This window comes from Loxodonta africana, chromosome 11, assembly GCF_030014295.1.
Source record: "Loxodonta africana isolate mLoxAfr1 chromosome 11, mLoxAfr1.hap2, whole genome shotgun sequence".
In the NCBI taxonomy this organism is placed as follows: domain Eukaryota; kingdom Metazoa; phylum Chordata; class Mammalia; order Proboscidea; family Elephantidae; genus Loxodonta; species Loxodonta africana.
The window spans coordinates 77053450-77069734 of record NC_087352.1 but is presented as its reverse complement, the minus strand read 5'-3'; the positions used below and the strand labels follow the sequence as shown (position 1 = coordinate 77069734).

The 16285-nt window shown below is 37.5% G+C and overlaps 1 protein-coding gene across 1 annotated transcript in view; it reads left to right on the top strand.

Moving 5' to 3' along the window:
* Positions 1–16285, top strand: part of DSG3 (desmoglein 3) — a 45035-nt gene that overhangs the window by 9788 nt on the left and 18962 nt on the right. The window contains 6 exon segments of the mRNA XM_003406751.4: positions 11518–11553; positions 12028–12159; positions 13057–13212; positions 13954–14098; positions 14785–14951; positions 15841–15969. Coding sequence (XP_003406799.3) covers positions 11518–11553; positions 12028–12159; positions 13057–13212; positions 13954–14098; positions 14785–14951; positions 15841–15969 — 765 coding nt within the window.

The following is a 16285-nucleotide window of genomic DNA, read 5'->3' as shown; positions in this document are numbered from 1 at the left end:
GGTTACATCTTATGAATCTATAGTATGATATCAAGACCAGGAAACTGACATTGGTACAATGTGAGTATAAAGTTTTAGTGATTTTATCACATGTGTAGATTCATGTAACTACCTCTGCAATCAAGATATAGAGCTAGTCCATCACCACAAAGACCTCCCTCCCTGAATAGTCACATGCACCTTCCTCACACCCCACCACACCTCTTTTTATTTCTTTATATTGCCTTGACTTCCTCTCCATATTAAAGATCTATGACTACATTTTTTTAGTCCCTCATTATCGTTTTAATGTTGTCTTCTTTTACATAATGACATTACTGTTTCCCTGTTCTGAGCATTTTTTGTCTTGATTTATTTTTGTGATTTCCCTATCTGGGTTGACATCTGGTTGCTCTGTCCTGTGTTCTAGTCTTGGGTTGATATCTGATATTATTGATTTTCTAACCAGACAACTCTCTTTAATATTTATTGTAGTTTTGGTTTGGTTTTTACAATTTCCCTAAACTTCTATTTATCTGGAAATATCCTACTTTCACCTTCATATTTGAGAGACAGTTTTGCTGGATATATGATTCTTGGCTGACAATTTTTTTTTTCTTTCAATGCTTTCTATAAGTCATCCCATTGTCTTCTTGCCTGCATGGTTTCTGCCAAGTAGTCTGAGCTTATTCTTATTGACTCTCCTTTGTAGGTGACTTTTTGTTTACCCCTAGCCAGTCTTAAAATTCTCTCTTTATCTTTGGTTTTGGCAAGTTTGATTATAATATGTCTTAGTGACTTTCTTTTGAGATCTACCTTATGTGGAGTTCGATGAGCATCTTGGATAGGTATTTTCTCATTTTTCACAATATCAGGGAAGTTTTCTGCCAACAAATCTTCAGCAATTCTCTCTGTATTTTCTGTTATCCCTCCCTATTCTGGTACTCCAATCACTTATAAATTATTTCTCTTGATACAGTGTCACATGATTCTTAGGGTTTCTTCATTTTTTTAATTCTTTTATCTGATTTTTCTTCAAATACATTGGTACCACGTGTTCTATCTTCAGTCTCACTAATTCTGCCTTCCACTTCCTTAGTTTTGCTCCTCTGACTTTCTATTGAGTTGTCAAATTCTGTAATTTTGTTGTTAATCTTCTGAATTTCTGATTGCTGTCTTTCTATGGATTCTTGCACCTTATTAAATTTTTCATTCTGTTCTTGAATAACCTTTTTAATTTCTTCAACTGCTTTATCTGTGTGTTCCTTGGCTTGTTCTGCATTTTGCCTGATCTCCTTCCTGATCTCGTTCCTGATGTCTTGAAGGGTTCTGTATATTAATCTTTTGTATTCTGTATCTGGTAATTCCAGGGAGGCACCTTCATCCAGAAGATTCCTTGAGTCTTTGTTTTGAGAGCTTGTTGATGCGATCATGGTCTGGATCTTGATGTGATTTGATACTGACTGTTGTCTCCAAGCTGTCTATAAGTTATTGTATTAGTTTATTTTATGTTTGCTTCCTGTATCCCAGCTTCTTGCTTTGTTTTGTTTTGATATGCCCAAATAGGTTGCTTTGAGTGAGCTAGCTTGATTATTTTCTCCTTTGAAGCTCTAACGTCCTGTCACCAGATGGCAAGAGCTTTTATCAGGTATATGAGCCTAGGAGTCCATTCACTTTTCTTTTATGGATTCAGCTCAGGTGTCCAGGTAGTTGGTCATCAAGAGTGTGGTACAGGTTCTGTCCTACAGTCTCAGAGGTGCAGGGGTGATTGGTGTAGGTACAGGTATCTGGTTGCAGCAGGGGATCACACTCTGAACAAGGCAGGGGGCTGACAACCATCCCCCAAGTGTCTGTGAGGAAAGCGTGTCCCTGTTCTCTAGAGCACACAGGTGGGTGGGTTCTGCAGATGGACCATAGGTACCCAATGCTTTTGGTTGTAAGGACTGGGAGGCACCACTTATCCTTGGACCCCTGTTGCGGGTGGCTAGGAGACGTGGGTGGAGCCACCAGCCCTTAGGCCCTTCATGTGGGTAGGTGAGGACCCTATTTAATAGACAAAGCAGCATCAAACATCGAACAACCCCTCTCCACCACACAGGATATGCAACATTTTATAAGCAATTTTTCAGGAAAGAAATTATACTTTGGTTGATTGGGAAAGTTTTATATAATGTTATCTAAAAGAGAAGTGACCTGGAGAGCAAAGCACCAGCTTGGATGTTACAGATTAGTATGTTTTTTAAATGTGGTTTTTTTTTTTTTTTTTTTTTTGAGGAAAAAAGTCACAACATTCTCAGTTACAACAAGAAATCATAATACTGAATTATAAATTAACATAAAAAATGTTGAAACACTAATTCTCACTATCAAGGCATCAATTTATCTAGGCATCAATCTACCTCATTTGACTAGGTATCAGTTTACCTCATTTTCTTATCAAAAAAGGAGCCCCGGTGGTGCAATGGGATCCCTGGTGTATTGGTTAAGAGTTTGGCTGCTAACCAAAAGGCTGGCAGTTTGAATCCACCAGCCACTCCTTGGAAGCACTATGGGGCAGTTCTGCTCTGTCCTATAGGGTCATTATGAGTCGGAACTGACTCAATGGCAGTGGGTGTGGGTTTTTTTTTTTTTTTTTTTGGTTTGTTGGTGCAATGATTAAAGGCTTGACTGACAACCAGAAGTTTGGCTGTTTGAACCCCCCATCTGTTGCATGGGAGGAAGGCATAGCAATCTGTTTCCATCAAGATTACAGCCTTGGAAACCCTATGGGGTAATTCTACTCTGTCCTATATGGTCTCTATGAGTGGGAAGCAACTCAACAGCTATGGGATTCTTTACCCCCCCCCCCGAAAAAAGAGAGATAATTGGACTTCAAGAAGTTACAGAGAGATAAATATCAAGGAAGAACTTTCTAAAATGTAAACTTGGCTAAAATTAGAATAGGCTACCTTGTGAGTTAGTGAGTTTTGCAGCCTTCTCTCTCAAGGCAACGTCCAAGCGGAAAATGAGTATCATCCCACCCTAAGATTCTGTTTGTATTATGACAATGTAGCTATAGGACTTACGACAATTATTATATAGTATTATATAATTAGGTAATATTTTGTTATCTAATGAGTTCATTTAAAGAATGATGTAAAGAGAAACGTGGCAATTGTATGACTTTTCCAGATGGTCTTTTCTGGACTAAACTTCAGGTAGCCTGATAACCCATATGCCCAAATCAGTGACCAAGCTTGAGAAGATAGGAGCTATGTGGCGGGGGATGTTGGAACAGATTGGCACAAGGGTGTAGAATTGGAATGCAACATGCTTGGAGGAGCTTTTCTTCCTGCTCTGACTTATAAGAGTATTCACAATTATCCCTCTGTTCTAGACTGACTGTGAGCTTTTTATAATGAGGGCTGTTTTATCCATCTTTGTACTTCCAATACCTACAATAATAGCTATATTATAGTGGACACTTAATTGTTTGAAGAATGAGTAATGAATGATTGAATGAGCCCTCTCTAAACTATAACACCCTCCCCTGCACAATGCTAGTCATGAAGGAAACTATGAAATATAAGACATTATTCTCCCCTCCGGAAAATTTCACACACACACACAGAATTTAAACAAAAATATAACTTCATATGTAATTATCAAAATGAGTGGTCTAGACCCGCTTTGTCCAATATGGTGGCCACTAACCACATGTGGCAACTCAGCATTAGAAATGCGGCTGGTCTGAATTGAGGGGTGTTGTAAGTATAAAACTTCCAAAAAATCAGCCACTGAGAACCCAGTGAAATATAGTTCTACTCTGACATGTATGTGGTCTCCCGCCAAGTTGGAATCAGATCAATGGCAAAATGACTTGTTGGTTGGTGAAAAAAAAACCAAACCTGTTGCCATTGAGTTGATTCTGATTCATAGGGAACGTATAGGACAGAGTAGAATTGCCCCATAGTTTCCAAGAAGCACCTGGTGGATTTGAACTGCCGACCTTTTGATTAGCAGGTATAGCACTTAACCACTATGCCACCAGGGTTTCTGGTTGGTTGGTAAGTATAAAATGAGATTTTGAAGATTCAGTGTAAAAAGAAGTAAAATATCTGATTAATAATTTTATATTGACTACATGTTGAAATGGTGGTGTTTTAGATATACTGGATTAAATAAAATATATTGTTAAAATTACTTTTTTTTTTTTTAACCTTTCTTAGTGTGGATGCTGTTGCTTTTAGGTACCATCGAGTCGATTTTTGACTCATAGGGACCTCATGTGACAGGGTGGAACTGTCCCATAGGGTTTTCTTGGCTGCAATCTTTACGGAAACAGATTGCCAGGTCTTTCTGCAGCAAAGCGGTTGGATGGGTTCAATCACCAACCTTTCTGTTAGCAGCTTAGTGCTTAACCATTGTTCCACCAGGGCTTCTTATGTGGATACTAGAAAATTTCAAATTACATATATGGCTCTCATCTGTAGCTCCCATTATATTTCTATCGGACAGTGCTTGTTCACTATTAATGTTATTAGTAGACAGCAGTATTAGGCAGGAGTGAGGTAGGCAAAGAAGGCTTTGTAGGCTAGGTGAAATTTGAGCTGCGTTTTGCTAAGTATAGGACCCAAAAGGAAATTTTCAATTGTCAGACCAGCATAAGCAAAAGATGGTGGGATTACGGTATGTGCCTAGGGGCAATGAACATACTGGTTTGGCTGGGATGACAGTTTGGGCTGGACAATCTGGACATGAGTTTGGAAAGGCAGATGAAGGTCAGATTGACAAGTGCACTCTGTGAAGGCTAATGGAATCCTTTTAGAAATACAAACCACCCAGTTTTGAATTAGTATAGTGATGGGGGGAAAAAAAGCAATGTTTTTAAAAGAATTATTGAGTGGGAATGCACACCTTTTGTTGTTGAAGGGTGGGAGACTGGAAGTTGGAAGACAGGTTGGGAGGGTTTGAGATAATTCCACCATACCATGACCATACAAGAGTTGCCTAGAGAGGAAGGAAATAATAACAAGTCAAAGGCTTCAATGTATGATTGTACCACTGACTCACCCCAGGTTTTGTTTCCTCAACTGTCAAAAAAGAATGATCATACCCACGCTGCCTAACTAAAACTGTCACTGTGAGAATAATACGATACTGTGCAAAATAAGTGCTCTGAAAAGTGTAAAGTGCCTTGTAAGACTCTAATCCTTACCATTCATGATATTTTAGTAAGGATAATGATTCTTGATAACTTCCTTTTTTTTAATTCTTCATTTATTTATTAATCATAATTTAGATGAAGGTTTAAAAAAAATTTTTTTTTTTTTTTACAGAACAAACTAGCTTCTCATTAAATAGTTAGTACACATATTGTTTTATGACATTGGTTAACAACCCCACGACATGTCAACACTCTCCCTTCTCAACCCTGGGTTCCCCATTACCAGCTTTTTTGTGCCCTCCTGCCTTCTAGTCCTGGCACGTGGGCTGGTGTGCCCCTTTAGTCTTGCTTTGTTTTATGGGCCTGTCTAATGTTTGGCTGAAGGGTGAACCTAAGGAGTGTCTTGATAACTTCTTAGTATTCCGCCTTAACATTTAAAATACAGCCAACACCAGTTTTAATAGGTGAAGAAAGACCTTCTTTTTTCTTGAGCTAAATAGCATATCAAAAAGCAGTTATATTTTGAAATTCGATAATAAAATGTAAAAGCTGTAATTTAACTGAATAGAATGGTGAGTGTGGGAAAATAGCATGTTTTCAAACTTGAAGGTTTATTCAAAATTTCAATTCTTCAGTCTTCTAGATGACTAATTATTTTGGAGGGACAGGCATGGGGAACACTTAGCTATTAACAGAAGTAAAAAAAAAATAAAAGGTAGTATTTATCAAGTTCCTATGTTTGTTTGATCCATTTTACCCTATACAAAATAAACATTTTGGGGGAAAGGATTTGTGTTTGAACAATGCTTATCCCCAGGGATTAAACTTTTTGACAAAAAACATTGTCTTCAAAGAAGACCATTGTCCAGTGGTTTTTAGTCAATAAAATGTGAAACACAGTTTGTCATATAACATTCCTATAAGGATCTGGACAATAAAAAAAAAAAAAAAAGCTATTTAATTTCATGTTACTGCATTAGGTAAAAATTTACTCTTTACAAAACTAAGCTACATATGTGTGAAACCCAAGGATTTTTGTTTGTTTATTGTGCTTTAAGTGAAAGATTACAATTCAAGTCAGTTTCTCAGACAAAAACTTACACACACATTGTTATGTGACCCTAGTTGCTCTCCCTATACTGTGACAGCACACTCCTCCTCTCCACCCTGTATTTCCTGTGTCTACCCAACCAGCCCCTGTTCCCCTCTGCCTTCTCATCTCTCCCCCAGACAGGAGCTGCCCACCTAGACTCATGTATCTACTTAAGCTGAGATGCACACTCCTCACCAGTATCATTTTATGTCTTATAGTCCAGTCTAACCTTTGTCTGAAGAGTTGGCTTAGAGAATGGTTTCAGTTTTCAGCTAACAGAGTCTGGGGGCCGTGTCTTCTGGGGTCCCTCCAGTCTTAGTCAGACCGTTAAGTCTGGTATTTTTACTAGAATTTGAGTTCTGCACCCCACTTTTCTCCTGCTCCATCAGGGATTCTCTGCTGTGTTCCCTGACGGCGCCGTCATTGGTGGTAGCTGGGCACCATCTAATTCTTCTGGTCTCAGGCTGATGGAATCTCTGGTTTATGTGGCCCTTTCTGTCTCTTGGGCTCATATTTTCCTTGTGTCTTTGGTGTTCTTGAAACCCAAGAATTTTAAAGAAGTTGATGGTGGTGGTGAAAAAAGAGGGAAGTAGTTTAAAATATCATATTCTACTTTAGGACATGTTCTAAATACAGCAGAACGCTCTTCAACAACCTTGTTCTATAGATCACCCAAAGATTAAATTTTTAGAAAAAGAATTTCAGGTGAAAATAGCCCAAACTTTTAACAGAAGGAAAATGTTTGAGGTATCTTTCCTTTTGACTGATGAAACAACCCAGTTTCCAATATATATGAAGACAAATTTCCTCCTGAACCTCCGTTAAAGTTCAGGTTCTAAAATCAAAATAATCTTGCCAAGTAATTCTGCCTAGTAAGCCTGACTTGTGCAGAAGTTCAGGAAAGATGTAATTACTTCTACCAGTTAGCACTCCCACTTGCTCAATACCTGAAACTGGTTTCCATCTGGTTAGAACACTCAGGCCCATGAGGTTTGTCATAAAGGTCTTAGCCTTTGGCTCTTCCTTGCCAGTAAAAAGAGTCAAAACAGTCAATGTGATAGCCTAAGGTGAGGGCTTGCTTTGAGATGTTCATCACAAAGAAATTACGTAGGCATCTGATTACTATTCATAACTATAATACGAATATCTGAATCTACCTGATCTGCACATTCTTCTCTCAGAGCGGCTGCACGGCTGCCCAGGCTGCAGACTGTACAACTCTAGGAGGTGCAATTCATATACACTAGAATGTGAACGGTGCCCCCTGGAGTTGTGTGATGAGCAAATCACACATTTGTATAGTGCTACACTGGTTCTTGTTTCTTTCTGATGCTCATGAAAGCGAACGTTTTTATTTGCCTTGACAGTGAGTAATAAAAATTCACCTCAAATCAGTCAAAGTGGCTCTCGTTATCATCTAAGTTTGATGTCAGAAGTGATGAATATTTATTAAGCATTTACTATGGGCCTGGTAACGCAGTGGTTAAGAGCTTTGCTGCTAACCAAAAGTTGGCAGTTCAAATCCACCAGCCACCCCTTGGAAATCCTATGGGGCAGCTCTACTCCGTCCTATAGGGTCACTATGAGCTGGATCGACTTGACAGCAACTGGTTTGTTTTTTTGTTTTGGTATGGGCAAACAGTCATCCATGTGCTTTAATGTATTAATCCATTTAATCTTCACAACAAATCTATAAGGTAAACCAAATAATTGTCCCTGTTTTACAGATAAGGAAACTGAAAGATTAAATAATATTTCCAAGTCACATAAATAGTACATGGTATGACTGGAATTAAAAAACCCTGGGGGGTGTTAAGTGGTTAAGCACTCTGCTGCTAACTGAAAGATTGGCGGTAGGAACCCACCAGTGGCTAAGCAAGAAAGGTGTGGCAGTCTGCTTCTGTAAAGATGAGTCTTGGAAACCCTATAGGGCAGTTCTCCTCTGTCCTACAGGGTGGCTACTAGTGGAATTGACTCGAGGGCACTGAGTTATAATTGGGTTATGACTGGCATTTAAATTTAGGATTTAGGATCCAGTGTCCAATTTTGTATTATTACACTTTATTGCATCCTACACAGGATTTAAAATGATCATATGAGATTATCAAGGGATATTTGCTTTCCTTAGAATCCCTATCAGGATACAAGTTTAACTTCCTAAATTGAGTTTACTCTAAAATATTAGTTATTAAAAATTAAATTGTACCAGATTAAATAATAATCCCTAGGTAATTAAACATATCTTATTTTGTTCAATTAAGGGATTTGCCTTGATGGATAACGTTCTGAGTCCTTCTATTTTAAACTGAAACGTTCAGTATATATAGAAAGCTATGATATATAATGAAAAATAAATCACTCTTTTTTTCTTAATCCTATAAATGTAATTTATTCATCAAACAGGTATTGAATGTCCTCTATGATCTGACATGTAAGCATTGTGTCTAACCAACTATAGGAATAATACGATCAACTTGTATATATTCCATATGTTTCCCCCCCCAAAAAAAGTAATAAATACAAAACCATGTTTAAAAACTTGTAATGATTTCTTTGAATTACCTAATTCATTCTGCCAATTTCCCAGAGGGGTGTGGGTGAGAGCCGATCTTATTCCCACTCTTAACCCCATCCAGAGATGAGAAGAGTGGTTGTGGCTTAGTCCAGGATGGTTCCCTGGATCTCCTCCAGAGTCTAAAAGTCTGTCACTCCTCACATTAAAGTTTGAGGTAACTCTAAAAAAAAAAAATCCTTGGCCAAACTTAGTAAGATAGAAGTTGTTATTACAATTTTTTTTTAATCTAGTCATCCATTCTATTAAAAAAAAAATGAACAAACAAGAAACAACTGTCTACCATGTTAGTTCACCATAGTTTAGGATTTTGTCCTTACTTTGCTTCCCAGGAAAAGTGAAACTGTGACTGAATGTCTATTAGAAAAATCATTCTCTATGGGGCTAGTGCAAACATGATTCCTATTTTCTGGGTGACTCTTTCCAGTTTTCCTGTAAAGGGGAGCGTGTTTGGACTATCCCCTTCACAAGCAGCTGAGCTGTCCTTCTTATGAACTGAGAAAGGAGTACCAGTACAATGACTACATTGCTCTGGTCTTTTCTCCCAGGCATCTCACGGCATTGCTTAATAAAGAGTAGCAAAGCTATAAAAAATATTTTGATACACATTACAACCACAGGTAAGGGTTCCTTTTTCATGTCAATTCAAATACATATCCTTTGAAATAAGGGTTTCAGCTAAAATGTTTAGAATAGATGGATTCCAACATCCTACATCTGGCACAGTTACTCCTTTGGTTCAGACTTGGACTTGCTTATTTATTATAACCTTTAAAAACAAACAATGTAATGGGAGTATGTAGTAAGGTATATATAAGTTTATATGTGAGAGACTGACTTGATTTGCAAACTTTCACTTAAAGCACAATAAAAGTTATTTAAAAAAACAAACAATGTAATAAATCCACATTCATTCAGAAGCAACCACAATCTTCGGCCAGGTAAAATCTAAATTGACCATCACATAACTTTCTTTCGTTCACTAATTTATTTGTATTTATTTATGCCAGCCTTGATTAGAATCTAGTGTAGTGGTGCTGTACACCCTCCAGAGTCAAGCTGCAGAGGGTCAAATCTTGGCTTTTCTAGGGCTTATAAACCCAAAATCAAACCAGTTGTTGTTGAGTCGATTCTAACATGTGAAGACTCCCAGGTGTTTCAAAGTAGGCCTGCCTCCATAGGATTTTTGGGACTGTGACCTTTCAGAAGCAAATAGCCAGGCCTTTCTTCTGAGGTGCCTCCAGGTGGATTCGAATCACCAATTCTGGTTAAGCAGTACTTAACTGTTTGTACCACCCAGGGACTCCTACTAGGGCTGATAACTGGGGCAAGGTGTTCATTCTCTCTGTGTCTCCATCTCTTCCTCTATAAAATAGGGACTGTAATAGTAGACTCTCCTTCAGACAGCTGTTTTAAGTATTAAATAAGGTAATAAGTATAAAGTGCTATGGGTGGCAACTGGGACATACAGAAACCACACAATAAACATTAGCTGCTATTATTACTCTTCTATCTTTTTCTCATGATCTCTTTTTACAAGGCTTCTTCCTACCAGATAATCTTCAGATCAGATAAGTAGCAGGTCAGTCAATAGCTGTTAACATCTGTTGAGGAACAGGTTGCAAGAAATAAAAACACAGAAGCACTGATTTGGAAAGTTCACAATTCTCTGAGCTTAGCAAAATAATGCACACAATACAATAAGAAATAATAAATCACGACAAACCTTCATGGGCTAAGTTGCATGGTACGGAATATGTACTGTACAAACTCAGAAAAGGAGACATCAGTAAAGACAGCTACTTGGAGGTTGTTGGAACCTGAATTAATCTTAAAGGATGAGTAATACTAAAATTGGTGGAGGGAAAAGAGAAATGCATTCCAGGGAGAAAACAAGATGGAAAGCGATACAGATGTAGGTCTAGAATGATCTTGATAAAGGGAAGACTTTACCCTACCTAACTTCATTTTACCCTCATTTAGTTTTTCCATATCACTACAAAAATTAATCTTAATATTTAAATTGAAATAATAATGTAGAATTAACAGATCCATGAACCACAGCAAACAGATTTGTGATAGGAATAGCAGATCCTCACCTTTATATTCCATTCCCTAAACTAGGCTAGTTCTGTCCAATTCTCTCCACTTTTGTACAACTAAAGAAAATGCCTTGCCCCGTAATTGCAGTTAACTAATACAGGATTGTCAATATAACCTTTAGATACTATGACTTGCAAGCATTCTTTTGCTGGCCTTTGTACAAGGCTGTTGGGTGGTGATGGTTTTTAATAATCCCCTTCGGCACTTTCTGAAGCTTATGTCTCACAATGACGCTCGCTGTTGTTCTCTAAAGCAATGGCTTCCGTAGCTCCTGGGAACTGTTTATAGAACAGCAAGATAAGAAATATCTGGTTGCTGCAACGGGCTGTTGGGCATAGTTTTGCAAAGTTCAATAGGTTCTTCTTTACATCATTAAAATTTTGTAGTTAGGTTAAAAAACTGGAAGAGCCCATTTATATTGACAGCACTTTTTCCTTCCTTGTAGTACTTTGCCTTTTGACTACTGATTCTCCAAACTTACTTCTTTTGGAAATAGGAGCAATAGAATATAAACAATGATATTTTGAAATGTGAACAACAGACTAATAATCAGCATTTTCAGCTTTAAATAATTCCTTATTTGAAGAATTCGCATTTAATTTGACTTTATTTAAATACCTACAGGTGGTCGTACTGGTTCATGGAGAGTTGCGAATACAGGTAAAGTATGAACAAAATATGTGTAATTAAAAGTAGCTTAGGTAAAAAAATGAAAATTGTGTTTAGAAAAAATATATATTTACTTAATGTTTAAAATTATTTGATAATATGTAAAATTAAAATTCTAATAACTAATCTAACAATATTTAAATACCAATAATGTATAAATGTTTTTACTATAATTTATCTCGTGCATTCTTGCTTCTTATCTTAAACTAGTCAACATGTTTTCATTAAGTAGGTCGTATTTGCCACGGACAATTAGATATTGTGTAGTATATAAGGAAAATTTTGTTAAGTATTTAATGTTTCCTCCTCGCTTGATGAGTTGTCAGGTAGAGCAAATTACACACCTACCAGTCTTAGATAACCTTAAAACATAGAGGGTTCCTCAGCCTAGGTGTCTACAATCAATATTCAAAGCAAACGCAGCCAGCAATGTGCATAATAAAATGGAGTCCTTTTCTATATAAGACAAACGGACAATATGGAGAAGACGAGACAGCAGTGCAACAAGCCAAAAGGAGGTATAAACGTGAATGGGTGAAATTTGCAAAACCCTGCAGAGAAGGAGAAGACAACTCAAAAAGGAACCCAATTGCCAAAGTAAGTCATATCAGCAGGAGCAGTATGAGTTTTTGGAATAAGTGTATTAGATAGTAAATTAAAACAATATGGCAATTCCAAATAGCAAAGTGCAGACTCTACAGAACAAATGACCTGGTATCTTCAACAAAAAAAGGAAAATAATAATAATATAAGAGAGAGGGAAGATGGAGGAACTATAGCTTCGAGAATTATCAAAAAGAACTAAGAGACATATCAACAGATTTCAATGTATAAGCCTTATTTGGATACAGATTCTAGAAAACAAATTGAAATAATTTATGTGTATGACAATTAGAGAAACTGTTGGGAATAAAGATAACAGGATTGGCCACGTATTGGTAAATGTTGAAGCTGGGTGATGGGATGTATCAAGCTCATTATCCTATTCTCACTACTTTTATATATGTTTGAAATTTTCCACATTAAAAAACTTAAAATTATGACAAAAAGCAATTCATTTAAATACTTATTTTGAACACCTAATATGCAACCCCCCCCTTTTTTCTCTCCATTTCCCTCTAATTAAACTAAAATAAACATCATTTTTAAAAAATGTTGTCAGTTAAGCAAGTGAGCATTCAGAAGTATCCTTGTCAATAATAAGTACCCTTGTCTTTCAACCTTTTAACATCACTGTAGTAGCCACAATCTGAGCAAATATTCTAAAGCCTAAATAATATACACGCATATTGGTCCATGCTAGTCAGTAAAAGCAACCATTTAACTTTATTTCGTATTCCTAATATCTATCAAGGAAAAAAGTACAATTCACCAGCGTTAGAAAAATCAATCAAAATGAACAGATAATTTAAGGCTATGGGAATGGGGGAGAGGAGGGGAAGGAGATAGCCTGAGTGGTATTCATCATAACATTCTGGGTATTTTTGACTGCAGATTACTTCAGATTTCCAGGCAACCCAGAAAATTACCTACCAAATTTCTGGAGTAGGAATTGACCGGCCCCCTTTGGGAATCTTTGTTGTTGACAGAAATACTGGAGAAATTAACATAACAGCCATAGTCGATCGTGAGGAAACCCCAAGCTTCCTGGTAAGTTTGTGTGTTCAACATTGGGCCACCCTTTTCTCTGTGTGCCACAGCTTTAGAAGGTGATGTTCCTCTACCAGTTAATTAAGAGGAAACATCAATATTTTAAATAGCACATGAATCAATCCACCGACAAGTAACAATAGTAGTCTCTCTACAAAGAGCCTCTGCTTATGGTTCAGCACGTAAAGGAATACACTGGGAGGGTGCAGAAGTCAGCACTAAAGTCCAGCATGCTGTTTGCCAAGAGGTTCACTGTGGCATGAGACAGCATCAGCCTAGAGGGAAGGGAGACTTGTCTAGTTGTTCTATCCCAAACAGGTACCTTCCCTCATTCTGTCCACCTTTTGAGGAAACATTTTTCTTTTTGCACCAAGGTTCTGTTTATGTCAGGAGAGGTCCTAATTTGCAAATTTTAATATTGTTGCTGTTGTTGTTAAGTGCCATCAAGTTGGTCCCAGCTCATAGTGACCCTATGTACAACAGAAGGAAACACTGCCTGGTCCTGCATCATCCTCACAATTGTTGTTATCCTTGAGCTCATTGTTGCAGCATTTTGTCAATTCATCCTGTGGAGGATCTTCCTCTTTTTTACTGGCCCTCCACTTTACCAAGCAGGATGTCCTGCTCCAGGGACTGGTCCCTCCTGATAACATGTCCAAAGTATTGATAAAATAATAGCATTTTAATATTAGGCAAACTAAATTTACAGGATAATACTTAACATTTTCCCTCTTCTTCTAGATCACATGTCGAGCTCTCAATTACTTAGGCCAAGATGTTGAGAAACCACTTGTATTAACAGTAAAAATCTTAGATATCAATGATAATGCTCCAGTATTTTCACAAAGCGTTTTCATGGGTGAAATTGAAGAAAATAGTGCTTCAAGTAAGTCTTCTACAATATCCACCATTTCCAAATTTGTTTTTTTCAAATACAAGTATCAATCTAGTACATCATTTTTATAAGCTAATTTATTCTCTTGGTTTCATCAGTAGTTTTTCACAAAAAAAAAATCTTCAAGTTAACTTGGGAACTTGGTTTCTAAAATTTATAGTTGATCTAGGTATCCACTGCCATTGTATATCTAGGTTATGATCCTGTTATCTGGTCAATAGTATCTTATTCTGTGTATATAATTCACATGAGTATCAAGGCAACACAAAGTTCGTGAGGCAGGTGTAGGTAGCCTGGATGCATAAACTGGGCTTTCTAGATTATAAGGGACAGAGACATACCCATATTATCTTGGATAATTTGGGAAACGTGGGTAATAATAACAGAAGGTAGTCTCAACCTCAACATAGCCAAACCTTAGAGAAAACTGGACACTTTTTATGTAAAGCAGCAAGTTTTACCTGGTTGAAAGTGTCAGTAAGAGATATGGCAAGGAACATGTAGTGGGGATTTTGGGTTTTGTTTTATTTAGGGTTTTTGTATTGTATTGTTTTCCAGCATATAGATAGCTTTAAGATCTTAAAAAACAAGTACAGTTTGAAATTGTGTTGAATATTTAATGTGAACATAGTTTCAATCTTTACATATTCTTTAATGAACTTCTTCTGTATTCCTAGACTCACTGGTCATGGTATTAAATGCCACAGACGCAGATGAACCAAACCATTTGAACTCTAAAATTGCCTTCAAAATCGTCTCTCAGGAACCTGCAGGCCAACCCATGTTCCTTCTCAGCAGAAACACTGGGGAAGTCCGTACCGTGACCAGTTCTCTTGATCGAGAGGTAAAGTAAAACACTGGGGAGCATTCAGTAATAGCTTGACTGTAACAACACAAAAAGAGATGACTGAATTTCACTTGAGAATAAAAGGAGAGGGGAAAAGAGGTTTCCAGAACTCAACTGGGTCAATCTAGGAAAACTGCATTCAAGTATGATTCTGGTGGGGTTGTGGATATATCTGGGACCAACACAATCAGTTGTACCCTAAACAAGTATCGGGTTACCAGTGGGAGTTAAAATAGGAAGAAAAAAAAGAAAAAAAGCACTGGCATACATGGACAAAGATTAACATTGACTAATTGCTCATGTAATGAAGGAAAAGGAAATTTCTTAGATGAAGGGAGAAATTTCTGCCTGGAATCAATCTCAAGTCTTTTGGATATCACGGTTTTTCTCTTTGACTCCTCCTTTCAATTGATCCCAGCTTCCAGAACACTAATGAATCCCTTTCCTCCCTCTTCCCCGTCATCCTACCACCACCACCACCATCTCCATCATCACGCCTTGCCCTGTCTGACTCCATATTACTTTTGTGCAAAGGATTTTCAGAAGAGACTATCAGGGAAGCTCTATAAGTGAGCGTCCATTGGATAAGCATCCCATCATATTCCTCATCCATTTTTGCTCTGAATATACTGCCTTGTCATAAGAAAGCTTGCAAAAGAGAAAATCTATTCTGACCCATTAGAGACGTTCCGCCCAATCATCCAGAGTCCCACAAGCCTTCTCTATTCTTCTGATGATGGACGACAAACAGTGCACATGATCCTTCCAGAGAACGAACCATAAGGTTGAATATTTTCAACTCATTACTAGTAGAAAGCAGGTAGTTTCCATTTATATTCTTGACACTGGAGGCTAATTACTTTTCTTTATTATTTTCTTAATTTAGCAAGTTAGCAGTTATCATCTGATTGTGAGTGGTGCCGACAAAGATGGAGAAGGACTATCAACTCAATGTGAATGCAGGATTAAAGTGACAGATGTCAACGATAATATCCCAGTGTTTAAAGAATCTCAGGTACACCTTTCATACCTTGAAGAAGAATTTTTAGAAATGTAAATGTTATTTGGAGTCCCTGGGTGGCACAAAGGGTTAAATGTTAGACTGCTAACCAAAAGGTTGGTGATTCAAACACCCTAGAGGTGCCTCAGAAGGAAGTCCTATCGAACTGCTTCGGAAAAGTCACAGCCTTGAAACCCCTCTGGGGTGCAGTTGTACTCCGCACACTTGGGGTTGTCATGAACTGGAATCCACTTGATGGCAACTAACAACAGCAACCATCTATATTAATACTTTACCTTCCTAATTCAGTTTTTGCCTGATTACTAGGTTT